The sequence below is a fragment of the Aspergillus ibericus genome (assembly GCF_003184845.1).
Source record: "Aspergillus ibericus CBS 121593 unplaced genomic scaffold BO80scaffold_42, whole genome shotgun sequence".
NCBI lineage: Eukaryota > Fungi > Ascomycota > Eurotiomycetes > Eurotiales > Aspergillaceae > Aspergillus > Aspergillus ibericus.
This window is the reverse complement of record NW_020292140.1, coordinates 252,210-280,168: the sequence shown is the minus strand read 5'-3', so window position 1 is coordinate 280,168 and position 27,959 is coordinate 252,210. Positions and strand designations below refer to the sequence as shown.

General features: G+C 52.0%; 11 protein-coding genes across 11 annotated transcripts; 3 read left to right on the top strand and 8 right to left on the bottom strand.

The window, feature by feature from the left end:
• Nucleotides 1-5,432: 5,432 nt before the first annotated feature.
• Nucleotides 5,433-6,166, bottom strand: BO80DRAFT_428028 (uncharacterized protein). The gene is made up of 2 exons (XM_025720154.1): nucleotides 5,888-6,166; nucleotides 5,433-5,808 (listed from the first exon to the last, which is right to left on the bottom strand). The coding sequence occupies exon 1, from the start codon at nucleotides 6,099-6,101 to the stop codon at nucleotides 5,916-5,918; it is 186 nt and encodes a 61-aa protein (XP_025572093.1). The 5' UTR covers nucleotides 6,102-6,166; the 3' UTR covers nucleotides 5,433-5,808; nucleotides 5,888-5,915.
• BO80DRAFT_481863 (uncharacterized protein) lies at nucleotides 5,512-6,101 on the bottom strand. Its single transcript, XM_025723387.1, has one exon. It carries the CDS (start codon nucleotides 5,845-5,847, stop codon nucleotides 5,602-5,604), a length of 246 nt encoding a protein of 81 aa, XP_025572094.1. The 5' UTR covers nucleotides 5,848-6,101; the 3' UTR covers nucleotides 5,512-5,601.
• A 2,614-nt stretch (nucleotides 6,167-8,780) lies between the features above and the next one.
• On the bottom strand, nucleotides 8,781-10,773 carry BO80DRAFT_504587 (FAD-dependent oxidoreductase). Its single transcript, XM_025724431.1, has 6 exons — nucleotides 10,163-10,773; nucleotides 9,631-10,097; nucleotides 9,498-9,558; nucleotides 9,247-9,442; nucleotides 9,106-9,184; nucleotides 8,781-9,044 (listed from the first exon to the last, which is right to left on the bottom strand). The coding sequence occupies exons 1-6, from the start codon at nucleotides 10,595-10,597 to the stop codon at nucleotides 8,888-8,890; spliced, it is 1,395 nt and encodes a 464-aa protein (XP_025572092.1). The 5' UTR covers nucleotides 10,598-10,773; the 3' UTR covers nucleotides 8,781-8,887.
• Nucleotides 10,774-11,336: 563 nt separating this feature from the next.
• BO80DRAFT_428024 (chaperonin-containing T-complex subunit CCT5) lies at nucleotides 11,337-13,820 on the bottom strand. Its single transcript, XM_025720153.1, has 11 exons — nucleotides 13,655-13,820; nucleotides 13,573-13,590; nucleotides 13,459-13,507; nucleotides 13,283-13,376; nucleotides 13,148-13,231; nucleotides 12,796-13,085; nucleotides 12,093-12,741; nucleotides 11,905-12,042; nucleotides 11,671-11,851; nucleotides 11,533-11,621; nucleotides 11,337-11,484 (listed from the first exon to the last, which is right to left on the bottom strand). The coding sequence occupies exons 1-11, from the start codon at nucleotides 13,662-13,664 to the stop codon at nucleotides 11,440-11,442; spliced, it is 1,647 nt and encodes a 548-aa protein (XP_025572091.1). The 5' UTR covers nucleotides 13,665-13,820; the 3' UTR covers nucleotides 11,337-11,439.
• Nucleotides 13,821-14,098: 278 nt separating this feature from the next.
• BO80DRAFT_448161 (chromo domain-containing protein) lies at nucleotides 14,099-15,144 on the top strand (the record flags this gene model as incomplete). Its single annotated transcript, XM_025721650.1, has 7 exons — nucleotides 14,099-14,105; nucleotides 14,166-14,304; nucleotides 14,356-14,398; nucleotides 14,470-14,546; nucleotides 14,604-14,997; nucleotides 15,048-15,073; nucleotides 15,126-15,144. The coding sequence occupies 7 exons, from the start codon at nucleotides 14,099-14,101 to the stop codon at nucleotides 15,142-15,144; spliced, it is 705 nt and encodes a 234-aa protein (XP_025572090.1).
• Nucleotides 15,145-15,552: 408 nt separating this feature from the next.
• Nucleotides 15,553-17,256, bottom strand: BO80DRAFT_414153 (putative transcription factor Rap1; the record flags this gene model as incomplete). Its single annotated transcript, XM_025718088.1, has 4 exons — nucleotides 16,898-17,256; nucleotides 16,761-16,846; nucleotides 16,469-16,709; nucleotides 15,553-16,407 (listed from the first exon to the last, which is right to left on the bottom strand). The coding sequence occupies exons 1-4, from the start codon at nucleotides 17,021-17,023 to the stop codon at nucleotides 15,553-15,555; spliced, it is 1,308 nt and encodes a 435-aa protein (XP_025572089.1). The 5' UTR covers nucleotides 17,024-17,256.
• Nucleotides 17,257-17,395: 139 nt separating this feature from the next.
• BO80DRAFT_414150 (uncharacterized protein) lies at nucleotides 17,396-22,001 on the top strand (the record flags this gene model as incomplete). Its single annotated transcript, XM_025718087.1, has 5 exons — nucleotides 17,396-17,663; nucleotides 17,721-17,874; nucleotides 17,925-18,910; nucleotides 19,150-19,356; nucleotides 19,457-22,001. The coding sequence occupies exons 1-5, from the start codon at nucleotides 17,575-17,577 to the stop codon at nucleotides 21,999-22,001; spliced, it is 3,981 nt and encodes a 1,326-aa protein (XP_025572088.1). The 5' UTR covers nucleotides 17,396-17,574.
• Nucleotides 21,920-23,243, bottom strand: BO80DRAFT_389146 (uncharacterized protein). The gene is made up of 3 exons (XM_025717105.1): nucleotides 23,034-23,243; nucleotides 22,542-22,955; nucleotides 21,920-22,410 (listed from the first exon to the last, which is right to left on the bottom strand). Exons 1-3 carry the CDS (start codon nucleotides 23,047-23,049, stop codon nucleotides 22,136-22,138), a joined length of 705 nt encoding a protein of 234 aa, XP_025572087.1. The 5' UTR covers nucleotides 23,050-23,243; the 3' UTR covers nucleotides 21,920-22,135.
• A 680-nt stretch (nucleotides 23,244-23,923) lies between these two features.
• On the top strand, nucleotides 23,924-24,645 carry BO80DRAFT_363455 (uncharacterized protein; the record flags this gene model as incomplete). The annotated part of the gene is made up of 2 exons (XM_025716104.1): nucleotides 23,924-23,969; nucleotides 24,017-24,645. The coding sequence occupies 2 exons, from the start codon at nucleotides 23,924-23,926 to the stop codon at nucleotides 24,643-24,645; spliced, it is 675 nt and encodes a 224-aa protein (XP_025572086.1).
• A 73-nt stretch (nucleotides 24,646-24,718) lies between these two features.
• BO80DRAFT_185672 (uncharacterized protein) lies at nucleotides 24,719-25,834 on the bottom strand. Its single transcript, XM_025714069.1, has one exon. The coding sequence runs from the start codon at nucleotides 25,557-25,559 to the stop codon at nucleotides 24,810-24,812; it is 750 nt and encodes a 249-aa protein (XP_025572085.1). The 5' UTR covers nucleotides 25,560-25,834; the 3' UTR covers nucleotides 24,719-24,809.
• An 81-nt stretch (nucleotides 25,835-25,915) lies between these two features.
• Nucleotides 25,916-27,785, bottom strand: BO80DRAFT_363456 (putative oxidoreductase, FAD-binding; the record flags this gene model as incomplete). Its single annotated transcript, XM_025716105.1, has 2 exons — nucleotides 25,916-27,237; nucleotides 27,287-27,785. 2 exons carry the CDS (start codon nucleotides 27,783-27,785, stop codon nucleotides 25,916-25,918), a joined length of 1,821 nt encoding a protein of 606 aa, XP_025572084.1.
• Nucleotides 27,786-27,959: the final 174 nt, after the last annotated feature.

The following is a 27,959-nucleotide window of genomic DNA, read 5'->3' as shown; positions in this document are numbered from 1 at the left end:
CCTTCCCCCAGCTATAGTCACACGGCGACAAGCCTGCCAGCTGTCATCCTCAGCGAAGAATGGTGCTGCACCAGATGTACGATACCGCCGGTCGTTCACAGGGAGTTGGGTTGATTACCCGCCTGTTCGGTTTAGCCCTTCCCACCCCCCCTTTTTTTTCCTGTCACGGGGCCTTGAAAAATCTTCCAAGCGCCCCGTTGAGAATAATAATACTATCAATAATAGACTAAAACGCCACACTTGATCCTTCATCGCGGATCCCCGGATGAGTGGCTCGGGGAACTGGGATTGAGAAGATCCGCCCGATTCACTATCATCACTGCCCTTTTGGCATTGACAGCGACTCTTCCCAGCCGTCAGCCCACGTTTTGCAATCATGTGATGTTCCACGTCAAGGTCTAGGTCTAGGTCTGCGAACACCTGATGGATGAGTTGTAAGCTGTTGTTTCATCTTCGGAACAAAACCTATCATCTGCTGAATTGTTGCTTCACCAAGGCGGGGCTGTCTGTTGGCGTATATTGCTTTTCCATCTCTCACGCCCCCCCGGGTTTTCTCCGAAGTACACATCACGGATCGAAAATATGAGAAGGGAAAGAAAGACTCGAGGGGCTGGATGTGGAGGGTGGTGACCATGCCGGCTTATTGGGGCCCAAAGAGAATCTAAGCCTCACAAGGCCCTGTCGAGTAGCGACGTTGAATGATCTGCAAGGCGGTTCACATTGTGGTCACTTGGTCGGATAGAAACATCCGCGGGATACACCGTAGCATGGAAGATGCGGTCGTCGTTCGCGCAAATCTCGCTCTATCGCGAAGTGGATGGCCCAGGTAAACCCCGCAATTATATAATGTTGCCGTACTAGGCAGGCGCTATTGACTACATCGGTTCGGACCTCACGATCGGCAGTTGTCAAAGCAAAGCTCAACAGCTAATAATTGAGCCCACCCACGCCTTTCATGCAGATTTGATGCAGACAATACTGAAGGGCAGCATTATCTCCTAGGCACCAGGGCTCTGTTGGCAGGGAGAATCAGGGAACCCGCCAACATGGTGAGCTTATCCGCCTCGCTTGCAGCTGGGGGCGGGCACTCCGCTCACCATGATCCAAGTGCTCAGCTGCCATCTTTCATGCATATAGTCGTTCCACAGTGATGCTGGAGGGAGCCACGTAGCGGCGCCATAACCCACTCGACCCCCTCCGATTCATCAGGCGTACCTCTGGCAGGGTCTTCCAGGAAGAGAGAACGCGATGGGCGCCTTTCCAGAAATTTACGGTGTACATTCTTGGTACATTGGCCGGTTAGGCTTATGGCAGTCATCCCGACGGATGGGAAACACTCCATACTCTCCGTGTTGTGGACTCTATCCAGGCAAACTCCCCGGATGATGTATGAGGGACACCTGTACATGAGATCCCGCTATCCCATGATCTCCTACGCGGGGAGGGCTTGCAAACCCAGGGCATCGACCAGCGGTCTGTCGTCAATTGGTCGTCATAGTTCGAGATGACCTCGATTGCCGGGTGAACCCGTCAGGAGCTGAGGAGAGCATCCGGGGGCTCCAGGGTTGATGATTGAAGGAACACACAGCGGAGGGCAAGAAAAAAGCAATCCGTCGCGACTGGAGAGCTGACGTCCATGGCGGCGGAAAGTTGCCGAGGGTCAACGGCAACTGCTGGTAGAACAGGCAGAGGCGACTATTGTTCCGTGGCGTCCTCCATGGAAACGAGTCGATGCAGATGCCTACGCAGCTCTCGCGACGGTGGAGGGATTTTACCTCATCCGGGCCCCTTAACGTGGGGGCAAACCGAACCAAAACGAACAAACCCCCCCAGTGGCGAAGCCGACCCCAAGTCACAAGACAGCTCCTCCGTCACATGATGTGGGGTCGTCCCGCGGCATTAACGCGCCACCGGCCGCGGCTGAAGGGATTCCATGTCTCTAGTCGGTCTGGCTGTCTACCCCGAGTTGATCCTTTTCTCAAGCACGCGCAAATCGGAGCGTATTGAATAGGGTCATCTATACGATGGCGACTCTTCCGTCATTGCCGACTGCTCTTCTGACCTGACCTGCGCAGGATGCACTATGGTCGATGGCTGACGAGAATCCACTAGAAACCAACGGTGGGGGGAAGGTCTTGGAACGCTACTGGAGACAGCTGCATCACGTCAAACAGCGGCTAAGAAGCCCAGGATAAGGGACCATGCATCCTCCACTGCAGCTCTCAGACAAAGAATGATAGACAGCAGCTGCCGCTGTGTCTCACGGAGCACTCCCGCCCGACCATAAGTCACCACAGACGTCCGACCGGGCGTGCAGCCTGGCAAGAATAGGAACCGTGATGTTGTACCATGTGCACAGCATCCATACCTATTACCTTTACGGGCTATCTGCCATTCCTTTGTTGGGACTGAGTCAAGCAGGGCTTCAGCCAGGAACACCGTGACATCCACTGTAGATCATAGAACCGTCTGGATTTTGCAGACATCGATCCGAGTATGTGGCTGGTGCGATGAGCTGAGCTCAGGCACATCCGGACTAGTAGCAGTGCATTGACCGTCGATACTGTCTCATCGCAATGCCTTGGATCTGGGAAGATCAAGCGGACATTGAAGCATCCAAGAATGTCGCTACCATCACTTATTCAGTCGCATGAATTATTAGGTGTAAAAATAGCCTCACGATTGCGTACGTTGACTCAGTCTGACCCGAATCCAGCCCATGGAATCCAGCGCCATAATTGAGGTGTTCCTGACCTCCCACGTCCTGAAGTTCTTTATGCATAGCTTAAAGCTTGGGTTGCGCACGGATATCAACGCTCGGGATATGCACTGGGAAGGGATACAAGGGTCTGATAGGACGCTCGGGAATCACTCATCATTCGCCCAGCATTTTGGGTCGGTATCCAGAGGCGACAGTATCATCTCGGCCTCTTTCCATCAAGTTCCCCTGCGATTTTCTTTCGTTGCTTCCTGTGCTTGCGCCAAATGCCATCCGCAGGCCGTCGTACGTACCACCGTTCTCCTGAGCAGTCACATTCCATATTTTCCCCGGGCCGCATCCCCCGGCCAGCCAACCCATGAAGGATTCTCGCCATGTAACCAGGAAATCCACCACCAGGCACCGATAGCAAATCGACCGATTGAGAATCCGACCTTTGTTCGAGAACCGGACTAGCGGCTACCAGATCATGCAAATCCACCACTCGCTCTGACCTCCAGGGGATGGGTGGGTTCTCATGTATCTGCAAGGGTTACGCGGATCGCATTCAAGGATCTGAGGAACAGGAAACCAGCTGCTGCTCCGGGAAGCCTAATCCGGCACTGATGTGCTTTGCTCTTTTCCTCCCTTCCACTCGATAAACCTCAGATAAAACATAGCTCAAACTCTCATGCTGAAGATTACTATTCAAGAATGGTCGGGGTTTGGTCAACACGGGGCTCCTCCAGCTACTTGCTCGCTAACCTACCAGCCATCCACAATCCAATCCTCACCTGGGACACGTAATCAAGTTGTCTCGAGCCTTCATGCTGCAAGGAAGCCAAGCCTCTAGCTTCTAGCCACCTTATTACCTTTCTCTCCTACCTAGTCACCGAACTGAGTTCCAACTCGAACCCACAGACCCATCACTAAGGACAGTGATACACGTTCACGGAACTACCCCGGATTGATCGCCCCACGAACACTAACACCGTGTAATTGAGCTCAAGCTCCCACCCACCTACCCAGGTAAGGTAGGTAGGTAGCTAGCTAGCTCACCGTGCCCTACGATCGGTATGCACACCTATATTCCTGGAACCATTAATCTGGGAGATTCTTCCCGGCGAATGAGGCTGTCCTACATGGTGTGCCTCACCTACATAAATCACGCATCTGGATGAGGGTAAAATGCCCTGACCGTAGGTTCATCGCAGGGCGGGTTTCCTTAATGGTCTTAGTGATATGAATGGTAGTAATTTAACTATGGTTAATGTGCCCTTGATTTAGAGACATATACGGAGTACTAAGACACAATTAATCTAATGATACAGTAGATCACGACATGTACTCCATACTTTAATAAATATAAGTAAGTTAAATCACGCGAACTCATTTCCCCAGTACCTTAATAGATAGATAGTAAGTAGGCAACCAAAGCCACTTCCTCTACTTACCTCCTCTTGCATGTACTCCGTAGCTAGGATAGTAATTAGCTAATCCCCATCGCATCTGCATGTCACGGTATTTGGGTCAACAGGCATGTTCACAGATACCTGGTCTGGTTGGGATCGACCCACCGCTGATCTGAACCACTCCCATGCCCTATCCTTATTGTGTTGAACTGTACGGAGTACTCTGCACATTGATGAATGCGTACGTATAATCCACCTCTTTACATATGTACATGTCTACATATGTAAGTCACCATGTAGGTAGGTAGGTAGGTAGGTAGGTAGGTAGGTAGGTAGGTAGGTAGGTAGGTAGGTATCCATTACATGAACGCCCACCTAGCAAGCATGCAATCGGTACGGAGTACGTGCCATTGTCAGTGGTCTGCCTCCCTAACCACCTAACTGTCTGCCTTTCAATCTATCTATCTATTTATCTGGGCAAGTAGAAATTTCTTTGTGCAACGAGAACCTCACCCAACGTAGCATCCGGAAACCAGAATATTATTTAGTAATACCTACTCGACAAAAAAACCCTCGTGTCAGATGACATTAATTTTCCTTGCCTGGTTAGGTTACACGTTGGCTTATGCGGCTGTTGGGATTTGACTGGGGTGGTGGTGGTGGTGGTGGTGGTGGTCCAGTCCGGTCGCTGCAGGGTAGGAGTCATCGTGTGCATGGGTTTGGATTTGGAGGTTGGGATTCCGAGAGCGGATTCTGGACTTTGAGGGGCGTGGGCGTCATGTGTCTTGGGGATGAGTATGGGGATTGATGGTGTGGTCTAGGCTTGGGGCCAATGGGACTGATTGCTTTGTGTTGATGTTGTTGTGGTGGTGGTAATGGCGGTTGTTGTGGATAGGGACATGGCTGGCCCCGTAGGGCTCAGTAGCCACACACAGCTGGATCAGGGGTCTTCAATGTTACTAGTCCTTCATCTAGGTCTTACGTGCCATCTGGAGCCAAATATTGGCCTCAGCTCGATACGTCAGATTGGACAGTGTCAGAGATCATGAACACCCTTGTCATCTCGCAACAGGTCGAATCGGATAGCATCGTCAGCAGCAAAAGGGGCAGGCAGAGCAGTCGGTAAAGCGATGAGAACACCTCATCCGCCGTACGCTGAAACAAAGACACATCCGAGCCAACGTAGTACGAAGGCCTTGGTGGTTCAGAATTAGGCAGATCAGGCACCGATTGCGACTGTCGCATGACCCGGGGATATAAACTATCCCCGAGGCAGGCAGTAGAGTTGGGTTGACAGCCGCCATGTCCCATCCATGTGACTTGCGCCTCGGATATGTTTTCGAGCTAATCGGCGTAGTCGCGGGCGTCGTTTCATGTTTGAGGGGCTGTAGAGGCTATTGGTTAACTTTTGTTGATTTCAGACTAATAGCGATTGGTAGTTAGGTTTTGCTTTTTCTATTGGTTAGGTCCATGGATGTTTAGAGTGATGGACTAATCGGATCGCATCATCAAGGCGATAGGTATATCCCTGGTGATAAGGATGCATATCGTAAGAGCGCCAGAGGTTTGATCGGAGACTGCTGGCATCGAGATATCATCGTCAATCTCTAATGTATGGTACCTGACTTCGATGTAGTACTTTTGCCAGGCACCGTGTCGGATACGTGGAGAAACCGTACAACAAGACAATGAAACCGTCTGAAATACAGTAAATACTCCAGATACGAAACCCAACATACAGTAAGACTACAAACACCAGCGCAACAGAGGCACATACCAAAGGTGAACATCATCAGATGCTAGGATCACCTCCTGCAGTCGTGTGATGCTGACATCGCCCAGGTCCGAAGTAGCGGTATAGGAATGGCGCCCGAGATATCACTGCCAACATTGATGCAACGACAGGTGATTGCCCGGCAGTGTTGTAAGGCATCTCCCTGCAAACACGCCACGGCTCCTCGTTTGGCGCCTTGATCGTCCGTTGCTGTCATGAGAAAAAGGAAAGGATTCCGGCCAGGGCCCACGGGACGGAATCATGGTGGTCTTTGGCGCGAACGGAGGCCGGCCACGTCGTTGATCCTAGCCATGTGATGGCGGGTGGTGGTAACCGCGGCGGATTCTCTTCTGGCGCTGCGTGGACTTGCTTTTTCGGGTGCTCGCCGCTTTAACCGGGGAATGCCTCGCTGCATTATCTGAATGCGATCAGACCCTTGGATTTATGGTTATGCGCTTCAAGCAAGATATCCTGGTTGGGGGTCAGGATTTGGAGTCGACGAGAAGTCCCGTCGCTATAGACAAAGAAAGAGACGGTGTTTGGTATCCGCCCTCGAACCGTAATACGCTAGCCTTATTGTAGCTTATTCTAGGTATACTTTCATCAATACCATTCACAGTCACATGATAAACAGCGGTGACAGATGGTAGATCGAGTTCCTTTATCCCACACATCTCATCTACCTCTTGATCGCGGCTGCGACATGCGAGATGCTTCCAACGGAGATGTGGAGTCTATATCGAAACCATGGAAGCTCACTCCATGCAGAAAACCACATCAGTAAACGACACGCGTCCGAGCAATATATCGGAAGGAATGGTGAGTAACCAAATGCTGGTGTTGATCTTCTACAAAGAGTACACCGTATCCATGACACTGGGACTGAAGATCCTACAGTCTGACCATTCAATAGCGAAACCAGTATCAAGACACCGATCTTCGGACAGAATCAAATGCGTCTGCATCTCCCCCCGAGTCAGTCATGAGCGCAAGGGTGTTCCTTGCTCTTACCCACAGCCTGTTCAATGATGGGATGGGCCGGCTCGAGCCACCAGACGAGTGTAACCTCATTGATCTCCGATATACTTCGATCAAAATATGACTCGAAAGATGCCGCGCTTCTTTTTCTGTACACCGCAGAGCAGGAAACCGAAAGAAGTCATGGGACAACTGACGGGATTACACATTGAGTTGCTCAATCTCTTCGATATGATGAATGCTATATGCTGACTTTGCTCTGTGATTTCGAGGATTCCTTGCGGATGTGGATCATGACTCTCGCACAAGGCCATCGGGGCCCTTTCCTCCGCCCAAGAGGATCTGTTGAACAGAATAATTATACGAGGCGAACTACATGCAGATGCAGGCCGCTGTTGCACATCGATTGACATGGTTACTTGTTCGACTACGTTCACATGACAGTGTTCATTCCGAGAACAAGTGCTTCAATTCAGAGCTGAAGGTGATGAACAAGAGATCATCCTTCTGATGATGACCGCAGTCACGAGTGCGCGTCTGGGATGAGAATTTACAGACCCAAAGTCTGCAGTATTTGACTTATTGACTTGCTTCTTTTCATTTCGATATCGTCTTAACGAAATGGGAAGTGTTAAACTGTCCTATCCTCTGACAACTCGATAAAGACACTGGTCTCGGTACAACATCTACCAGCAATCTACATTATCCTTAATTTTGGGCTTCCGATAAAAACCCGCCTATGACAAGGCTGTTGTGGGGAATAAAAAGGCTTAAGCGCAGCTAAGTCGAGGGTGATGGGCTAGAACAAGACGGCTTCAGCGCTACGCCTTCGCCGTCGTCGCAAACAGTACAATGTGGAGTATACAAAGATCCCTGTCGGGCGGCTATTCCTGAGGTCATCTGAAGAGATCTCCCCACCGTTGTGCAGGGGTCTTTAGGCTTTTCCTCGGTAGGCAATCCGTGTCTATTGCAAGCTGGTCCTGGACAGGGACCCCGGGAAGTTGCACCGAAGATGGCTTGTCCGGTAAAACATCAGCTGCATAGTCACGGCTGAATAGGCGCGATCGGCTAGGCCTAGAAGTCAGATTTGCTTCTTCTCCAATGCATGGCTACGTTGCTATTTACGGGAGAGTTTCACTGCTGGTCATCTGAGCGAATGCATTGCATCGGGCTTACCATGCCTGTGCGCTATCGATCATATCCTCCGCCGATGGGCCGTGAGTGGATGTCGATGTCCAATATCGTCTGTCCGATTCTGAGCCGTCGACTAATGGGAATAACCTAGTCGCCGAACCAATGGAGGGCCGCCCTCCCCTCAGGTCTAGACGAGGCAGCCGAATAACAAGTGCATTATCACCGCTGATCAGACGACCGTCACCCGATCACTCACACCCTCCTTGGAAACCATTTCCACTCTTTCTGATTGCTCCTACCAGATCGGATAGCAGTTCGAAGCTATAAGGGGGTATAATTTGGGCTGATAAGGGAAGCGACCAATGCCATTCTCATTTCCCTTCTTTTTGCCGATCGTACTTTTATCACTCAATCACCGATCAAACCCATGCTGAGCTGTCAGCCCATCGTCGTCTCCTCTCCCGTCTCCATTATCCGTTGATCCACCCCTCCGTGTCTGAGCACACGTATAGCACATGGCCTTTTCGCAAGATCCGTTCCTCTCAACCTCACAGGTCACTTGGATGGCACATACGGACCGTCCCAGCCTCGATCCATCGATCCTCGGTGGGGATGGACCCGGTGATTCTGGACAGTTAACTAACAAAGATAACGGAAATTACCACCAGGAATGAGCGCATGGTCTGCCAATACGGTGCTCTGAAGGATATCCTCGAAAACGATTCGAAATGAATACCATTATAAGACATGCTAAATCATAGGACTTGGCTGCTGTCAGCTGCCCAATACAATCATAAATCATGGTCTTGCTAGATACAATACAACTCCAAAAGCATGAACTCCACCAACAATGCAAGAATGAGCTCAGTAGCTGGTGCACAAGGGCTGCACTCAAATTCGAGGCTGAGGCAAAGCGGTTTCTTGTTCTCCGATTATCGTTCCATTTGGCAATTTCAAACCGACTGGCAGCCCTCTGACAAACTTGCCGGTATATGGTAGGCCTTTCTGCTTAGCAGCGACTTCCTCAACATCCCTGTGCATATCATATCTGGCTGCATGTCAGCTCTATACGTGGAGAAGATGCAACAGAGCAACAATGGGCAACTTACGCGTTCATCTCTTCGATCGTCAGTTTCTTTTTCTCGTCCTCCACCTTGTATGTGGCTGTGTTGGTATTGCTGGAGAAGCCTGGGCGAATGAGTCAGAACCGATGCCTACATCGCTCACAGCTTGACCCAGGCATAACTTACCGATGCGCTCGTTGATGTTATATGCTGCCTTTGCGGAAGCTGCCTGGACCTTGGTGGCTCGGGGCAGTCGGACTTCCTGATAGATTGACAGCGCTTTGGCGACATCACCATCGAAGTGTGCTTTGCTGAAAACAATGCCCAGGGCAGCAGCATCTTCAATGGCCATGCAGGCACCCTGGCTCTGATGGGGCATCATCTGCATTCAACCATTAGTCAACCACTGACATCGTCGGATATAGATATGAGCGTACCGGGTGGCCTGCATCACCCAACAGGCAAACCATGTTTTTGACGATATAAGGGTATGGTTGACTGGTCAAATCTCATCAGCAAACGGGTTTCTCATCAAAGAACATGGATGGAAACCACAAGGTAAAGACTTACTGCACCCACAAACGCCACGGTCTGATCTCCTTACCAATGCCCAGATGCGAGAGGACCTGGCGATCAAGATGAGGGTAAGGCGCCAACAATTCCTCGACAGGACGGTCTTCGCCACCCCAAGTATGGCTCGCATAGTCTCCCATCTCGCGAGGGAAGAAGCAATAGTACGACAGCAAGCGACCGCCGTTGCAAGGCGAGAGCACGATCTTGTCCCACTTGCCCTCCTGGCCGCCCCAGTACTGTAGCGCACTGTCCTTGGAGTAGTCGACCAAGCCGAGTCGAACCGCCTCCTCCGTAGTCACATTCGCATGCAGACAGCTCGACGGCGCGGGCTTCCTTTCCGGATGAATACCAATGATCCCACGAACCGCCGAACCAATACCATCCGCACCAACAATCAAATCATGCTTGGCCGTCTCCCCATTCGCAAAGGTGATAACTCCGGCCTCCAGATCGATATCCTGACACTAAACAGCACCCATCAGCATCCCATCCACCCCCCCAAAAAAAGAAACAATCGAATATCACCAACCTGACAATTCACCCTCAACTTGACCGGCACCCCCACCCCCTCCTCCTGCATCGCACAATCCTTCAACATAGCATGCATATACTGCCGATGGAACATATTATAGACATACCCCCACCGTTCCTCATAATCCCCCAAATCATACACACTAACGGGTTCCCCCGTCTTCCAATCCCGATTAATCAACTTGCGTAGAACCACCGGATCCCCCTTCGCAACATCCACCCCCCATTCATGCAACCAGCGCGTTCCATTCGCCGCACATGAAATCGACGCCCCGACCTCCCCCACGAAATCATGTCGCTCGTACACCGTCACCTCGTGACCGGCCCGACGGAGCGAAATGGCTGCTGCCATGCCGCCGATTCCGCCACCCACGATACCGATGTTCAGGCGTCGCCAGGTGGGTGGTTCGAATGTGTTGTTCATGGTGGTCATCTTCTTCGGATATATACTCGATCACACTCGTCACAACCACGACAATCACAGCTGATATGTGTATAGTATATATATAATAAAGGAAATGTCTCAAACAACTGAAGATCCGATGAAAAGCAAAAATGACAGGCCTCGTGGCGCACCCACCCCTATTTAACTTCTCCTGCTGAGCTACTTACCCTCCATACGGAGTACTACAGGCCTATAACTCTGTTGCTCGTAAACGTCAGTCCCGTATCTTTGGGTCGGCATGGTTACATTCCCTGGGCGGGTGGGAGGCGGGCCGCGCACCTGAGGTGCGGTATCCGCCTAAGGGCGGATAGGGACGGTCTCCTTGCTGGGGGTTCCGCTTGGGGTTTCCTGGTTTGAGGGTATCGGGTGTGGAGGTGGTTGATTGATTGATTGATTGAGTTGATATGGTTTGTGATAAGGGGGTGATTGGTGGTGGTTATCGGGGTTTGGATTTGAGTTGGGTTATGGACATATTAATGGATGATAGGTTGCTGGATTTTAGATTTGAGGGGTGATTGGATGATGGGTGGCTTCGTGGATGAGATAGGTACTGGTACTGCTGATGATGACTTGGTGCGCTTTTTTGTTGTTATTGACTGGGTATCGAGTACGCTGTAAGAGTATTTAACCGTCTGAGACGAGACTGTCTCCTACGGACCCGATGAATGTCATTTCTGTCATTTCATGTTTCTATGTATCCGCCATGTTATCCATAGCTTCACCCAGACTGATTACCTGCAAGAACTATATGTAGTATCATCGATTCCGCATGACTGCAACGCCAGTGTGTCACTTTTAGCCATCGAAACAAAACCCTGTATACAAGAAATCTAGAATTCCTGATCATCATCGCCCGAAATGATGACGTTGTTGATCTGTCGCTGGTTAGCGGTGTCGGCATGACATGAAGCACGGGAACTCACCTTAAGGACCATACGGCAGAGCTGAGTAGCAAGCAACAGCTGCGACCGCTTTCCGATCAGGGGATCGATGGCAAAGTGCTCTCTCATATCTATAGAATCAATCAGCTGATGTCAAGTCGTACCAACCATATCACGTACCGTTGTTGCCAGTCATCATGCAGTCAACACCCAGACGGGAGTTGTTCTCCTTGACCTGGCGGGACTTGATCGAAGCCAGGGTCTCGATCGGGCTCAGGCCAGAGTTCTCGGCAAGCGCCATCGGGACGGCATCCAATGCATCAGCGAAAGCGCGCATGGCGTATTGTTCGATTCCGGGGCTCTGAAGAGTAGTCAGCACAAGTAAGGGTACGCCTTCAAAGGAGGTTCACGCACCTTGACGGCAGCATCCTCAACAGCAATGGAGCAAGCAATCTCAGCAGCACCACCACCATACACGACACGGTTGTCGCGGACGAGGTTACGCACAACGCAAAGAGCATCGTGAAGCGAACGCTTGGCTTCGTCGATGATCTAAAGAGAGTTAGAAGCCGGTAACATCATGGTAACATCGCTAAGCTCACCATCTTGTTGCTTCCGCGGACAAACACCGTCACAGCACGGCTGTTGGCGCACTCTTCAATGACGAGCATCTTCTCCCGCGTGGTACCGAAGGTCATCTCACGAACACGACCCGCGGTTCCGAGTTTCTCCGAGCTCAGGTCCTCGAAACGAGGAACAATACGACCGTTTGTGGCAATGGCAATCAGTTCGATCTCAGGGCCGCCGACCCAGCGAACGGCGGGGAGCTTGTTCTGGAGCAAGAGGTGGTTGGCCTCGTCGTCGAAACCCCACTGGCAGATGACCAGGTTGGCACCGGAATCCTTCAAGTGTTGGATCATTTCCGTGAACTTCTCCCGCTCATAGTCTTGCAACTTCTTGAACTCCTCAACTGACGTGATATCGAGCTTGTGCTTGGTCTTGGGCTTCGGGGGCTCGAACGGGCAGGTCAAGATTGCCAGCTTAGCATCCCGAACTTCGTCCGGCATCTGGGGGTGGGAGAAATCTTTATCGACAATGACACCCTTGACGAGGAGGGAGTCCTCAAGGGCACCTCCAACCTTTCCGTCGACCTTGATCAGCTCGAAGTCGACATCCTTGCGCTCCAGGTCAGCCACGGAGAGGACGGCATCGATGGCAATCTTCGCAAACTGGTCGTGAGACTTGGAGACACTGTCCGGTGGTCAGCAAAGGGAGGGCACGGTGGAAAGAGCAGAGCCCGCGTACATCTTGCTACCCAGACTGGTCTTGGCAACCTTCAGCAGGTTTGTGGTGTCATCTTTCGTGAAGGGGATCTCGTCACTGATCTTATCGAGTTGTGCAATGGCGATTTCGCAAGCCTGGTCGTATCCGTCGGCGATCCGGATAGGGTGGATACCCTTGTCGATGAGGTCGGACGCTTGTTCCAGCATGGCCGCGGCCAAGACGACGACACCGGTCGTTCCGTCGCCAATCTCTTCGTCCTGAGACTTGGACAGCTCGACAAGGAGCTTGGCAACGTTGTTCGTAATTTCCATCTTCCCAGAGTCAACAAGTCAGATATATCTCGGGTGTAGCTGCGGGGCGCAAAAGGACGAACCTGGCCGAGAATAGTAGCACCATCGTTGGTAACGGTAATATCGCCATCGGGGGAGATCAAGATTTTGTCGAGACCACGGGGACCCTAGAACTTCCTTAACGTCTGTTGATTCTGCCGGCCTGGGACGGTGCATACCAGGGAGGTCTTGACGATGTTGGCGACAGTCTTAGCAGCAACGATGTGCGCCTTCACAGCATCCGTGCCGTGGACTCTCTTCTTTTTCCCTTGACTGCGGGGGAGAACCATGTTAGCCGCCTGCCCTGAAAGAAACCGTCCGCTTGGTATGGGATGGGCGGGAAATCGAAACGTACTCCCTAACGACGATGAATGGCCGGCCCTGTTCATCTTTCATCACAGAAGCTGAAGTGGTTGTCAGCGAATCGAAGTCGAAAGCGAGAGCAATCTGAGACAGCGGAAGTTCCCACCTTGAGAGAGATCAAGCTCTGCAGAAGAGCCCCAGGAATGTTAGTATAGGTGAGTCCGAGTGAGGGGTATCCTGAAACATACGCATCGCCATTTTGACGGTCTGCCACCTGGCAGGAAGCCCACTTCAGAGACTCGGAGAGAAAGCCGGTAAGGGGCGCACAAGAGGAGTCAACGGAACAAGAAGACTCCGGCGAGAAGGGATCGGAGGGACGTGGGGAGACAGAGGACCAGACGGCGGAGGGACTTGGAGGCACAACTGCAATTCGAAATTCTGGAGACGACCAAAGCGGGCTAGTGAGCTGCTTTCCACATCGGGTATAGCGTGTTTTCCCGCCGCGCGCCTGCGCGACTCGGCATTTCGTCTGCGCCCAAAGGAACAGCGACATCAGCTCCCTCATTGTTATCTGTCACTGAGGTCCATTCCGCTGTCGGTCTCATTCTATTCGAACCATATCGTGGGGCCCCCTTCTCGCGATTCCCGCCAAGTTGTTTTCCCGACTATTTAGCCTCGCCTCCTTCAGGACAATGCCTCGTGAGTGATGGATCGACTCGTATCGCGCTGAGAGCGCACTCCAAGCTGACCCCGTCCCAGCCCCGGTTCCTGACATGTCCGACGATGAGTCAACTGGCGAGTCGATCCCGTATGATGATGCCCCGGAAGCGAAGCGGGAATCTGCTACACAGGATGATGACGAGGACGAGGACGAGGACGAGACGGCCGAGGAAGACGTGTGAGTTGGCGCAGAGGATACCTAGTCGCGAATCAGTATTGACTCGGGTAGATACACCGTCGAAAATATTGTGAGCCACAAATGGGCGAAGAATGTACGCACTTAGCTTCACGATTCCCTGCTCAATTGACCCGGAGGGCATGCGTGGGCTAATGACGGGGACAGGGCGATCTACTTTTCCATGTCAAGTGGCATGGTTACGACGATCCCGCTGATATGACCTTCGAGCCAGAAGAGAATCTGTATGCTAACCGGCGCGGCTCTGTACAGCTGGACTGATACTGATTGCTCGTGTTTAGAGACGGCGCGAAGGAAATAGTGGAGGAGTACTTCCGTAAGCTGGGAGGTCGCCCCGAGAAGCCACAAGCACAGCCAAAGAAGCGCAAGTCAATGGGCAGAACCCCCAAGTCAACGCCAGAGAAGATGCCCGAGCCGAAGAAACGGCGCAAGTCACGAGCCGAAACAGCCACGGAAACTCCAGACGAAGAGCGAATTGATGACAATGATGGAAATGAAAGTGATGGGACAAGCACATGGATGCCTAAGTCTCGAAATTGGGAGGGAGAAGTCGAGAGCGTCGAAACAATTATTCGCGAGCCTGGGACATCAAATCTGCTCGCGTTTCTGAATTGGAAGAATGGCAAGAAGTCGAAGGTGTCCATAGAGCTGTGCTACGACAAATGCCCGAAGAAGGTAAGATCTCCGGTGGTTGCGGTTGATTGTCAAGGCTAACGCGCATCAAGATGCTTGCATTTTATGAATCACACTTGTGAGTAATCCCCTTGATCATCTCAGAAACGTAATCTAATCTTTCGCGACAGGGTCTTCAAAGATGGTTGAAACACCAGATCAGTCAAGTTGGACCTGTCGGGTTTTTGGAGCCCGGAGGTCTCATTTATCATCTAATCCACAATAAGCTTACCTGCCGGATAGTGTTGGAGGAGTGCGCATATAGGGTGTTTGATGGAGTTCTTACCACCGGGTTTCATCTATCCAATATGTAAGATAATGTCCTTGAGCGACGGTCTTGACCTGGACTACGATCGGGGTCTTCTACAAAGAAGAACCGACAAAGGAAATCGATGGGGTTAGATCAGTAGCTCCAGGCCCCATGAGCCCGTTCACACCATTCCTTTTCTTTGGGTATCAATTCATTTTCCGGATTCACTCTCCTTATGTCTTTTCTTGGGCGTTCTAGTCTTCATGTACTTTAGCTCGCGTGCTTGAAATGTCCAAATTGCGGCAGTTCTATTCGTGGGTATCTACAAGACCAGCAGCTCTGGCCAAGCTAAGGTATTCCCATCGGGAATTGAAGACCTCGGAACCATGCTTCTCCATGACCCGTTGGATGCCTCTAGTCTCGTTTCCCTCCACACACTTGTCATCCTCAGGCGTCCACACCCCTGGCATATTTTCCGGTACGGGTTTCCCATCTACCAAGAAAGCCAGGACCTTGTCAGCTAAATGTGGATCCATACTAGTGCACCGCAACGCTTCGAGGACTTGTTCCTCACTGCTCGCCTTTCCAGTTCGGAGACGGTCATCAATCCATGTGTCAATATCCTCAGACACATCCCCCTCTGGCTCATCATCTGAAGGCAAGAAGGGAAGCTCTAAAAACAAGGGGTCTGGCTGAGAAGAATTGAGCTGCTTTTGAGATGGAGTTTCTGGTTCTGTAGGAACCTCACGCTGTCCTGTCTTTTGTTTTACAACGGTTGGTCTCTGGCCTTTGCGAGGTGTCGTGGGAGGTGGCATGCTCTGTGCTTTTGCAGCCTGGTTTGGCTGATCATTGGAGACAAAGGGGTCCGGAAGGTGGTTGTTGACGCTGATGGCCCTTCTCTTCGAGATTGGCTGGCTGGTTTTGTCAGCTCTACCTTGATCTGGCGAATCCGGTCCTGAAGGCCGCCTCCTTTTCCTTTCGTTTGCTTTGGCGGCAATAGATTCGGGCCCTCGGGGAGACCTTTCGCGAGACTCAGACCTAGGTGTAGGCTCCTCGTGGGATGCAGGTGGAGCCGTAGATGCCGGCATACCACCGGGCCTTGGGTGTCCCTTGAGTCTCTTCAGGTACCTATCTCGATAGGACTGGAAAGTGTGTCTGGGATGCTAATTGCACTGGCCCTTAGTTTGCTTCACTGTGATAGTTGATTTTAGGAGTCCAAAATACCTGTGCTGCTAGTTCCTGATAGATCTTATTGCCCCTAATAGACGCCCTTGGATTTCGCTCGTGAGGCTGCATCCAGTCCCAGAGTAATTGATCATCTTCAAGAGTATAGTAGACTTTATGACCTCTGGTGGGGATGTTAGTAGCCCCTACAGGGCGTGCTTCCGAAGGCCCGGCTCTATAGTTCTCTAGATCCTGCAACTCCCCTTTGCGATACGAGTCTTCGACAAATTTAAAAGAGTACCTGTAGCTTATGAGCAATGATCAGATGTCGAACGAACGCAAAAGTTCTTACGCGTCAGAAGGCAGGTTCTTCCTCTTGTGATCGACCAATTTTATGTCTGCATCTTTCTCGTGTAGCCGTACAGTGCCGCCGTTATTCCATAGACATATCAGCTTTCATATATTCTAGTAGTTCATGGAGTGGGGTACCTGAATAATTTCCTTGAACCAGTTCCTTTGGGGGATGTTGTGAGATAACCAAAATTGTTTCCCTTCGAAGAGATTTGTGATTGTTTTGGCAGCGCCGCCATCTCCTGCAGCGCTCGTCTCAGCCATCGCGCTATGAAATCGTTGGGCCTACAGTGAGAGTTCTGTCGATCTTCTGTGGCTATACAAATGCCGGCCGGTATTTAACAACACACAATCACGTGCTCACGTGTTCACGCGTCGATGAGGCAAAATAAGGCAAGAGTAAAGGGTAATTTAGAGTTTTTCAGAACACGAGTCCAGGGCCATGTAGTAGTGAGGGGTCTTCCCCATAGTATCACAAGTTAATGGCAGAATCCCGCGTACCTTCGGGAGACCACGAGCAAGACGCGCAGTAGTGACGCCCATTTCTTCCTATTTAGGAATGTATATCACGTGCCTGGTGCTCGTAAATAAATAGCCGGTGGATCCATGGACGGCAGCAGGCCAGACATGGCCATCGTGAGTGCAACCAGGCGCCAAAACCTGCCAACTACAATGATACCTCTTGTTTAAGTGGCGGAGCGGCACGGTATACTTATGTATCTGCCTAATATCTCACATCTGCAACACAACATAGCAGGGAAGGGCGGGCGACAGACTGACCTCTGATATCTCCGCTACGACCTGAAACCGCTACGATGGGAGCTCTGCGAACCATAGCGATTGTGATCCTGGGGATCTCTGGGTTTGTTTTTGTGGCTCTGTTTGGGCAACTCCCTGCGTTCCGGTAAGCTCAAGCATCCTGTTGTATGGACTATGACTGATACGTAGATGCTTGCTGTAGCAAAACTCCCATTGGCTGGCTTCATCGAGCTCTTTGGATTCACATCCCTAATGGGATAGCTTATCTTGACAATCGACTATTAAATGGTTGGCTTTTGTACTGCTGGAATCGCTCCGGCAGTTATATATTGCATGAGAACCATCCACTTATTCTTGTTCGTCATTTGTGAGGGCATTTTGAAGCTCTTCGCTGACGTCTTCTCAGATATTCTTTGCCTCGCTTATGGTGACAGGGCAGTGTATGTTTATCCCGAGTGCTTGGTCGAGGATCTCTACCGTCCAACATTTCTGGATTCCGATCATTGCTACAATGCCCTATGCGCTTTTGTATATGAGCGTCACGACCAAGTCATTCATCACCCCGAAGAATCATGCAATGGAACTAGAGCGCTATCCATATGATAGGGTCATCTTTCACCCAGGACAACGTTGCCGCACCTGTCATGTTATCAAGCCGGCTCGAAGTAAGCACTGCGGTATCTGCAAAGCATGTGTTTCACGACAAGACCATCACTGCGTTTGGCTCATGAACTGTGTTGGACTGCACAATTACCACTATTTTCTATCGATGATCTTGTCGCTATGTATCATGCTGATCTACGGCTCGTGTCTCGGGTACAGTCTGCTGTACCAGACCTACGATAAGCTGATACCATCAGACTCACTCTTACGAACGACCCGGCAAACTTGGACTGCTTTCTTCAATATATGGGCTGTAGTCGTCGCTGCCGATCTTCGGATCGGTGGGATCACCTTGCTGATGTCTATGACAGCCCCTCTAGCGGCCGCCTTTCTCGTATACCACACTTACCTCATCTGGGCTGGTATGACGACCAACGAGAGCTCCAAGTGGTCGGATTGGAAAGAAGAGGTTGCAGATGGCATGGCTTTCAAATCCACCAAGGTTGAGATTTACGGCACCTCGCCCCTGTTGGCTGAATATCAAAGTGTCCAATCGTCCTGGCCAGTAAGCAGTGAGCAGGTCCTCGTGCTCACGGATGGTGAGCCGCCAAAAGAAGGATGCCTGCTGTCCCCAGATTCCAACGAGATCAGCCAGCCGAGCGACAGAGACGCTCCCATCGATCGGAGGTGGGTTCAGGTGCAAAGCATGAGGGAGATTGACAACATCTACGACCTGGGATTTTGGAACAATCTGCGTCATGCCCTCGGCTTGAGTATCCGGCCGAAGGTGTCCTAGGTGTATACCTTCTCCCTCAATTAGATGTATATAGATCATGAAATCAAGACATGGCTTCATTCACTCCGGGCGGCGTGTGTAGTGTTACCCGAAAAGGCAGTTGGCGGGGCAGCCCCGGAGCCGGAAAAATTCCCGCTCAACCGCTCATGATTCTTTCTCCACCACGTCCCTCATTCCTACACCCCTCACCACAGTGCGCGGTTCACGCTTGACAGCTGCCCGGACTGCGGAGATCTGCAAGCGACGTCAGAATGGCCGACCGCACGGCAGCGGAGATCAAACCGAAATGCACCCCCGCGGAGCTCATGTTGAAGGTCATCCTGACGGGGACCTTGAGCCACTATGAAACCCGCGGGATGATTGACGACAAACGCCTAGAACACATGCTTTCTGCTGGGAAGCAAATTTTATACAAGACGCACCAGGAGAGTGATGTCAGGTACGGAGTGACTTTGCTTATCTCGAACGAGGCTCCCTCCACCGCCACTGCCTGCCCCTCATTTGAGGAAACTTCGTACTGACTACATTTCGCCTAATAGACATAATCTTGGCCTCTCTCCGGATATTTGGCAAGGTTTTACAGACGTACTGACGAAGGCGATCCCAGTCCTAGAGTCCCAATCATTTGCCTGGAAGAGCCCCCCGACGGCAAACTACGATCATTCCTCCTCCAATTTAATAGCCTACAATTATTTCTCGCTAGTCAAGGACATTGAGCGCCTAAATGATCTCTGTACCATCGCTCGGAACCTACTCGCTACCACGAAAAAGGCCCAGAACATGGCGGCGGAGAAAGGCTTCGATCAGCGGATCTTAGCTCTGGTAGATACCTGTGTTAGAGTAACCGCGCGCGGGTTTGACGGGGAAACAAATGCACGGAATGAAGAGCGCTGGCAAAAGGTCGTCAACCTTTACAAGCGCCTTCTCATCACCTGCCTGCAGTTTTTGCATAACTTCATCATGCACAACGAACAGCGCAAGATGGTCCTCTGGTTAGACTTGTTCGGATACCACTCCACTGGCGACTCCAACATCATCCAACCCCGGGAGCCCCTGGACCCGGCTTGCAATCAGCAGGAGGGAATGGCGCCAATCGTAAAGACCGGAGAGAGGATAGTAAACCCGCCGATAAGGGCCCTTTACGACCAAACCGCCGAAGATTTGCTCCTGGAGACCATTTCCAACTTCCCGCGAGAACCTGCGACCATTAAGGAAGAGGCAGCCATGCTACTCCTTGCTAACATCAAGGACCACATGGAGAAGCTTCTCGGACGCGATTTGACCGCCATTCAGGAAATGGGCAAGGACCCCGAACAAGTGAAGGAGATCCGCGCGGCACTGACTGCTATTCTCGGAGCCAAGGTGGATGGCTGGTCTGACCTTCAGGACCGAGCCAAGGACCTCCCACCTGCCTTGCCGGAAGACGAGCCGCCCCGTAAGAAGGCGATCGTCACGATTGACCGCAGTGCAACCGCTGGATTCCCACGGGTCTGCTGGACCGATCTTCCCGACCTCAGTGAATACGGAGCGCTCTCGGGCGGCGATGCGACTGTCATGGAGGAAGACATGAGCATGCCGCGCTCTGCACAGTCGGCCGCAGAAACACTGCAGGAGGCTAAAGACGAGCTGATGGCACGACTGCAGGAGAGCTCCCAGATTGCGGATGGTGACCAGGACTATGATACTGGAGATGCAGGCACGGTTGGCGACGACGATTCGCGCAGCTTGGAGGCCGTCGCGGATGGTAGTATGGAGGAGGAAGAGGAAGAGGACGACGAGGATGACGACGACTACCGAGGCCGACCAGGCGACCAGCAGCGGGGTCTGTTGACCGATATTCCGCTGGTGCTGGGTCCTGCGGAGATCGAAGCTCTGCCCATGATCATCCAGGCAGGTATTGTGGATAGTTTCGGATTGAAGGGCGGAGAGAGAAGTGGCTCGAGGAACATGCAGGCTCTCAGATGTCATATTCTACTTACCCAGGAGACGGGTCGGAATCTGCTTCGCGAGTTATTGATCTTCATCGCTGCCTGGGATCTCCCGGATGATGAACTCTACTTCAAGATGATGGTTCAGATCATGGATGCCGTTCTCAGAAACGGTCTCATGTCGCATGCTTATTCCGATTTTGGCCAGCCGAAGGACATCATCTCGCCTGCACAAGCGGTTGTCGTCAAGATCCTCACGCATATCTTCCGCGCTAAGTACTCTCCTGCATCGGTTACGGGGTCGACGCAGCCCAATGCGACCAAGAACCCGGCACCGCTTTCGCGGGTCGACATTCTTACTGTCCGGTACATCTTTACGATATTCCGCGGCAACATTATTCCCGAGACCTGCGCTTTGATCTATCTCCAGGGTCAGATCCGGGCCGGACGGGCTCTGCCCGAGGACTTCCCTCTGAACCTGTGGGACATGGAGCGGGTCTACGAAGGTGTCTACCAGTTCCTGGAGTTCTTCGCCGTGCTTACCGAAAACAACGACTGGAAGAATCTCTTGGTCAAATGGGAGATTGTCTATGACCTGGTGACGTTGATCAAGGAGCTCGAAGCTAGCATTCCCAAGGGCCAGCTGAGTTCTCTCGGGCTTGGACGTAACAGCCCATCCAAGGAACAGCCTCAGCTCACGGCCCCGGCACCGGTTGCCGTTGAACGGCCATACGACCCTGGCGACCCCGACCCTGTTGATGGTCCCGGGTCCCGGGCCGAATCCCCGCCGATCACCGAAGATCCGTCCGAGTTCGAATGGCGCAACCTCAAGAAGCTCGTGGTGCTTGTCCTGTCGTCTCTTGTCTGGAAGTGCCCGGAGGTCCAGGACCAGATCCGTCGCTACGGGGGTGTCGAGACCATCCTATCGTGCACTAACTTCGATGCGCACAACCCCTACATCAAGGAACACGCAGTGATGTGCCTGAAGTTCCTACTGGAGGGTAACCGCGAGAACCAGAAGATGGTGGAAGAGCTGGAAGCGCGGGAGGTAGTGAAGGATGAGGGGGGCGTTCTAGAACGGAGCGGACTGGAAGCCGTCATCGACAAGACTGGCAAACTGGCCATCCGAACCAAGGACGGACAGGAGAAGCGTTAGCTGAGCTTAAATGTACAGAGTATCACCGTAACTAAAAAAATGACGAGCAATGCACATGACCAAACCCTCCCTTCCATAATCAACAATCAATCCTATAATTCTTATTCCACTACTAACCCCACCCCCACAATAATCTAACCATACATCCCATCCCACTCCTCATCATCATCAACCACCGGCTTCCTCCTCGCCTCCGCCTTCTCCCTCTCCTGCTTGGCAAAATCCGTCCGATCAAGCGGACACGTACCCCGCAATCGCAACCACGGCCTCACACACTCCAAATCGAACAAATGCGTCGGATGACACGGCAACTGCACGACGAGCGGATACTGGTCCTCCAGGAATGGGTTGTTGCATATCGGGCAGATTTGGTCGGGTTTTAGGGTCGAGCGGGGGACGCGGTCGAGGACTGTTTTTCACCAAATGTTAGTATTCATTTCATAAGGAAAGGAGTAGGAGTAGGACTTGGTGTAGGACTCGTCGATCAAACCAAGTCCCTCAAGTAGGAAAAAACAGGGAAAGGGAGGGATAAAAACAAACCATCACAAAACTCCTCACTCACTCCCTCCACCTCCCTAGGCGGCATCTCCGCCGTCCTCAACAACGAAGAAATCATCTGCGCGAGTAGATCCTCCCCTTCATTCCCACTCCCACCCCCACTTCCTAATCCTAATCCTTCCCCATATCCCGTCGGGGGAATCGGATCCGAACTCCCCCTCCGCATCACATCCAACGCCTCAGCGAGGGAATAGAACGCGGCGCTGACGTCTCTGGGCACGGGGACGGCATGGGGACGGGTCCGGGCGTGTGCGTCTTCGGGGCTGATCTCGGAGAGGGTTGAGAAGAAGGTGGAGAGGTCGGGACGGCGGCGGCGGTGGGGGGCGGCGGTGGTGGTGGTGGTGGTGTTGTTATTACTGGTGGTAGGGGCGGAGGGGTCGGTGGTGTTGTGTTCCACTGTTTTAATTTGTCTGGTGTTAGTTTATGTTTGAGGGATAGGGAATGGGAAGGAGGCGGGGAGGAGTCTGGGCTTGCCTTCGTAGGTGGACATGGTGGTGGTGGTGGTGAGCTTGGTGCTGGCGCGGGGTTTGGGATGAATTGGGTGAGGGGTTGTTTGGGGGTGGTCGGGGTAAAGGGAAAACCCTTTAGGCGAGGAGTGATTGATAGAGCTGGATTGTTGGATTGAAAAACTGGTGAATAAGTAGTATCGGTCGGGTTGTGTCTGAGATGTAGAGACAGTTAAGTATGAGATGCGGAGGCAGCAGCCGATAACGCGTTTTGCGCTCGGCTGCGGAGAAATCCCCTCGGGCTTATCACGCAATAAGTTGACACATTCCTTCAGGAACAAATTGTAGATCTACCTAATCTCTACTAGTCTCATTCATTGGCATATGTGCAATTATTCATTGGTGGTGAATCTACCCCTGATACACGTACACGACACATGGCACTCCACGCATCCAGCTGGCGAGAGTCTAGCCTGGGATACCACACCAGATACAGCAATCCATGCACCATACATCGGGCAATCCACGTATCCGACGCAGATCAAACTCGATGCGGGATGTGGAATTCGACATCTCGCCAGGCTGGCAGCCCCCACGGCCTCGAGCAACCAGTCGACAAGTGTCAACTAATGCGCGGCAATCCTGCAATGCAGCAGCAACAACCCAAGTTTCACCGGAACAGAGCAGCGGCATCGTGAGTCTTCACTTGCACGGACCTGACATAAGCACCCGCTGCACCGGATTTATTTAAGGGTTGGAGCCCCCCCAGCTTTGACCCCAGAATATCGGCGCGGAGACAACCGCCCACGGTTCACTTCACCCTCTCAAATCCGAATCCCGTCCCCGTGTCTATGCATCGCAGCACGACTGTCCTCGCCAGTCCAAAGAAAACGGTTCCCACGCCGTTTCGCGCGCACCATGTCGAAGCGCAAGGTGTATTTGGACATGGAGGACTTCCACAAAGGTGAGTGTGTTATGTGGCTCCTGGCTAACGGTGTCTAATCCCTCCAGCGCTGAGATTGCTGGATGCCAAACTCGGCACCGACCCCATGATTATGGCCTTCGCCCCCATCCGAATGATCGTCGCCGGAGGCTTCTTCTCCGTCATGTACCTGAAGAATAGAAAGACAACTACAGACATGGACTTCCTCCTCGACCCGGAGTGGGCCAACGACGAAGACATCAAGGTTCCGCTGCAGAAATCCATCCGGGAAGTCGCCAACGAGGCGCATTACATGGAAGATTGGGCCAATGAGGATGTGGGTGTGTTCGTTACGGAGAAGACGAGGAAGATCCTGATGGACGACGCCATCAAGCAGAACATCGTCCTCTGGGGTAGTGGCACCCTGCTTGTGCTCGCCGCACCCGTGGAATGGGCCCTGGAGAGAAAGCTGCGACGCATCTACTGCGCGGAGCGAGGGCGCAAGGCAGAGCTGGATCTGGCCGATGCCGTTGCAATGCTCAAGTTCATGAAAGACAGGAAGGGGAGTAAGCTTGATATGGAGTATTGTCGCACGCTGAATAAGAATGGCTTCGACGTCGTGCCCGACGTCGACACCATGAACTGTGTGGCTGCCGCTTACAAAGCAACCTATGGCGAGGAGATTTTTGAAGCCATGCATAGGCCTTCAAAGGGATAGGCGAAGCTTCCCGACGGTGGGTAGTCAAATCACGAATGATTTTCGCCGACAGTCGAGGCTGCGCAAGGGTTCGTTGTGAGATGCCGACTGCATCCGACATGCACACCGTCTGTTGAGTCGATGGCCCCTACTTTGAGACGAGAATATGGAGCGTAGGCTTGGGTTCATATCGTATAAAGCCAGCCGACATTCGTGATCATATTCCGGCGCGCAAAGATTTTATTCAGCCCTCCCTCCTCTAAGACGAGCTTGCCATCTTTCGATATGTACCGCTCAGGTAATCCGTCTAGGTCACTGACTGTGAGCGCGGGAACAGAATCTGTCCATGTAGGGCCGACCAGCGGTGTATACGGGGGCCACGGGTCGTCTTCCGTCTTCCGAATGATGTGCTTGCGGTTTCGACGCATGCCCAAGCTCAGGCGCCAATTAAACGCGACGACGAGCTCTTCCACGAGACATGCGATGATGGCGTAGCGCACGGGATCTTCGTCACGCGGATCGCTGATCGACTGCAACGACCAGCCTTTCTGATACCAAAAATATTCCGTTTCGGTGCCCAACACCTCATAGACCCCCGATGCCATAGCCTCATACATTCTGTACACACAGCGCAGTGGAGTATCCCGGACGCGCCAGATCGGGATGCTCTCCAGGTCGATCATATTATCATGACGCAGAAGTAATAATTCTTCATTCCCGATCATTTCCACCGCGGGCACGGTATCAGACACGGGGAATTTCCACGACGGAAATGGGACGAAAAGGCGAAAAAGGGCCCAGAGCGGATGTTTTTCGAAAGCGCGGAGTCTCGTCAGGCTGCCTCGCAGGTTTAACGGTGAGCGCCATGTCCGAAGCCGATGGATCCATTGTCGGATCCTGAGCGAAAGGGGCTTCTTGCGGCGGGGCGGCGGCATTTTAGTCTGCCGGGCGCGGGGAGTGAATAGAAATGTCACGAAAAGGTTTTAATCCGGTGGGACGGACCCAGAAGTGGTGAGGTTAAAGAAGGAGCTCCATGCTGGGACGGCAACGTTCGGAAGTGAAGAGTTATAGAAAGTAAGGACATGTTTACTTCATAGGTTGGCGCCGACCGGAGAACAGGCGGTCAAGACGGGCATTACTGCGCACGGACCATGCATCGGTCAGATAAGATTACTGCCTGATTATCCGGGCATGACAACACTACAACTCCAATCGTGTATTTCTGGAAACACATAATATTTCAGTTCCTAATATAGCACCTAGACACAGCATGGCATCACCGAATGTCCTATCAATAGTTGAAGTCCTCAAAAACTACATTTTTACCAGTGAGCCAGGTCAAGACCGAGCCTTTGAGAGAAGGGCTGCCACAGAAATACCACATGTCCGCCAGAGACGAGTCCAGATCCTTTGCATCCATTCGGCGGCGATAAATGCGTGCTTCAGACAGGCAGACAGCTTGATATTGTTCAACTACATTTTTGTCCTGTGGATCAGCACCGGTAACGAAGAGAGTCGTAGAGCCAGACAACCGAGGAAACCGCTGGAACGTATCCAAAACCAAGCCCATATCATGAACTGACACGGACCACAGCAGTCGCAGTCGAATGGTATCGAGAGCCGGAAGTTGTGCCAGAATAGGCGTAATACCAATGCCACCGGCGATAAAAGGAACAATATGGTCCCTGCCTTTCTGTATCTGGAAGTTACCACCAAAGCCTTTCAGAGGAACCTCGAGACCCGCTCTCTCGTTGGTCCTAAATAGATAGTTGGTCACGTTGCCATGTTTGCGTGCAGTTATCTCGAACTCTGCTGCACCCAGTCCTTGCCCGGGATATGATGAAATGGTAAATGTACGGATATAGTCATCATTGAGACTGGTTGGATCGTCATCTTGCATATGGCGATAGCCCATGTCTAGTTCATCGTGGAAGGAAAACGTAGCGTACTGTCCCGGTACCCATTTTCCAAGCTTGGCCGGATCAGAAATACGAAAGCGGAACCGGCAGATGGCAGGAGTCAGGATGTCCTTCTTGATCAGTGTTGCTGTGACAGCCGAACCATCGTCTTTTGGAACAGTCGGAATGTCCCTCTCGGCTGCCAAGTATCGCACCGGTGGATTGTACGGAGATGGCTCTCCTGCAATACCTCGAAATGATAGGGATTTTTCAACATACCGGGCGGCCGTGATGGTGACAAGAACGGCGAGGTTTGATCGTGGCAGTACACGGGCTGCGTCTTTGCCAATCAAAATCTGTGTTTGCCCAGTGATATACAACGCAGCCCCATTATCAAAATCGGGAAAGACATATCCTGCCAAAGGGTTCGCTTGGAGGTTCCCCAAAGTCTGATAGAGACGATTGCCGGAATATTCCGGATAAGCGAAGACGGCTCCACTAGGTTCGTTTGATACGAGTCGAACGAACCCTGGAGGCCCACCGCGAATGTTGGTATCCATATCGATGCTGCCGTGAGATGAAGAAACAAACAAGCAGTCAGCGCGATCAAGGAGGCTTACACCTTCTGAAGATAGTTGAGGAGAATTTGAAATGAGCTTTGGAGCCGGAAGGGTTGGTATGATACGTTTCTTGTTCAGATATTTCGGACAATTACCTCCATCTGTCAGCATATTGCTCAATGCTTTTCATCAAGGAAAACCCACCGAGACTGGCATCTATATGCACGGTCAGATGGGCTGTGCCTGTGTGTCCTAGCCCTGGTATTTCTTCTTGATCAGCAGGGTCTAGCGACCCGGAAATCCCCTTGCCGTGGAGCTTGGCTCTCCTGCGAGTTTCCAGATCAACAATCAAGCCGGACCAGATCTTCTGATTGCCTGACGTAGCTGTAGGATCGTTGGCGAAATCATGCAAAAGTATTCTAACAACAGGATCATAGCTCGTATCGACCGGAGTATTCACTTCAATCGTGGACTGAGTTATGGGGTTAGCAAATCCGGCTTCGCCACCCCAAACAGTTGACCACGGCCTGCCCTCCTGATCGAGAGAGCCTATGGCGAGCAATGGGGCCGTTCGCAGTAGATATGCCGCCCCGAAGCCGAGGGACGGAACCGTGGGATTGTCCTGTGAGGGAACGCGAAGCAAGTTGTGCATCTTCTTTTCTCCATGATGGAAGGGAATTTTTCCTGTCAAAATCGACGCCATAATGAGGACTGGATAAGATTCAATTCGGATGAAGATATAAGGAACTTGAAAACCGCATGGGTGGAAGTCTAGCTAATATAGAGACGTGATGAGTCTGGATTAATCAGCAGCGATACTTGGGAGTGGAAGATTATGGAAGTACCTTGGCTGGGATACGAGCTGCGCTGCTACCCC

Bases quoted from the DNA above. Each gene is read 5' to 3' on its own strand.
- BO80DRAFT_481863 (XM_025723387.1), bottom strand. From the start codon at position 5,847: ATGTTGGGTTTCGTATCTGGAGTATTTACTGTATTTCAGACGGTTTCA.
- BO80DRAFT_428028 (XM_025720154.1), bottom strand. From the start codon at position 6,101: ATGACAGCAACGGACGATCAAGGCGCCAAACGAGGAGCCGTGGCGTGT.
- BO80DRAFT_504587 (XM_025724431.1), bottom strand. From the start codon at position 10,597: ATGACCACCATGAACAACACATTCGAACCACCCACCTGGCGACGCCTG. The intron at 9,443-9,497 runs GTACGCTCATAT...GGTTGAATGCAG, and splicing joins TGGGTGATGCAGGCCACCCG to ATGATGCCCCATCAGAGCCA. The intron at 9,185-9,246 runs GTAAGTTATGCC...TCATTCGCCCAG, and splicing joins TAACATCAACGAGCGCATCG to GCTTCTCCAGCAATACCAAC.
- BO80DRAFT_428024 (XM_025720153.1), bottom strand. The intron at 13,232-13,282 runs GTATGCACCGTC...AGGAAGTTCTAG, and splicing joins ACATCGTCAAGACCTCCCTG to GGTCCCCGTGGTCTCGACAA. The intron at 11,852-11,904 runs GTGCGTGAACCT...ACTACTCTTCAG, and splicing joins TTGAGGATGCTGCCGTCAAG to AGCCCCGGAATCGAACAATA.
- BO80DRAFT_389146 (XM_025717105.1), bottom strand. The intron at 22,411-22,541 runs GTTTGTTTTTAT...GGTGAAAAACAG, and splicing joins GAGTGAGGAGTTTTGTGATG to TCCTCGACCGCGTCCCCCGC.
- BO80DRAFT_185672 (XM_025714069.1), bottom strand. From the start codon at position 25,559: ATGCCGCCGCCCCGCCGCAAGAAGCCCCTTTCGCTCAGGATCCGACAA.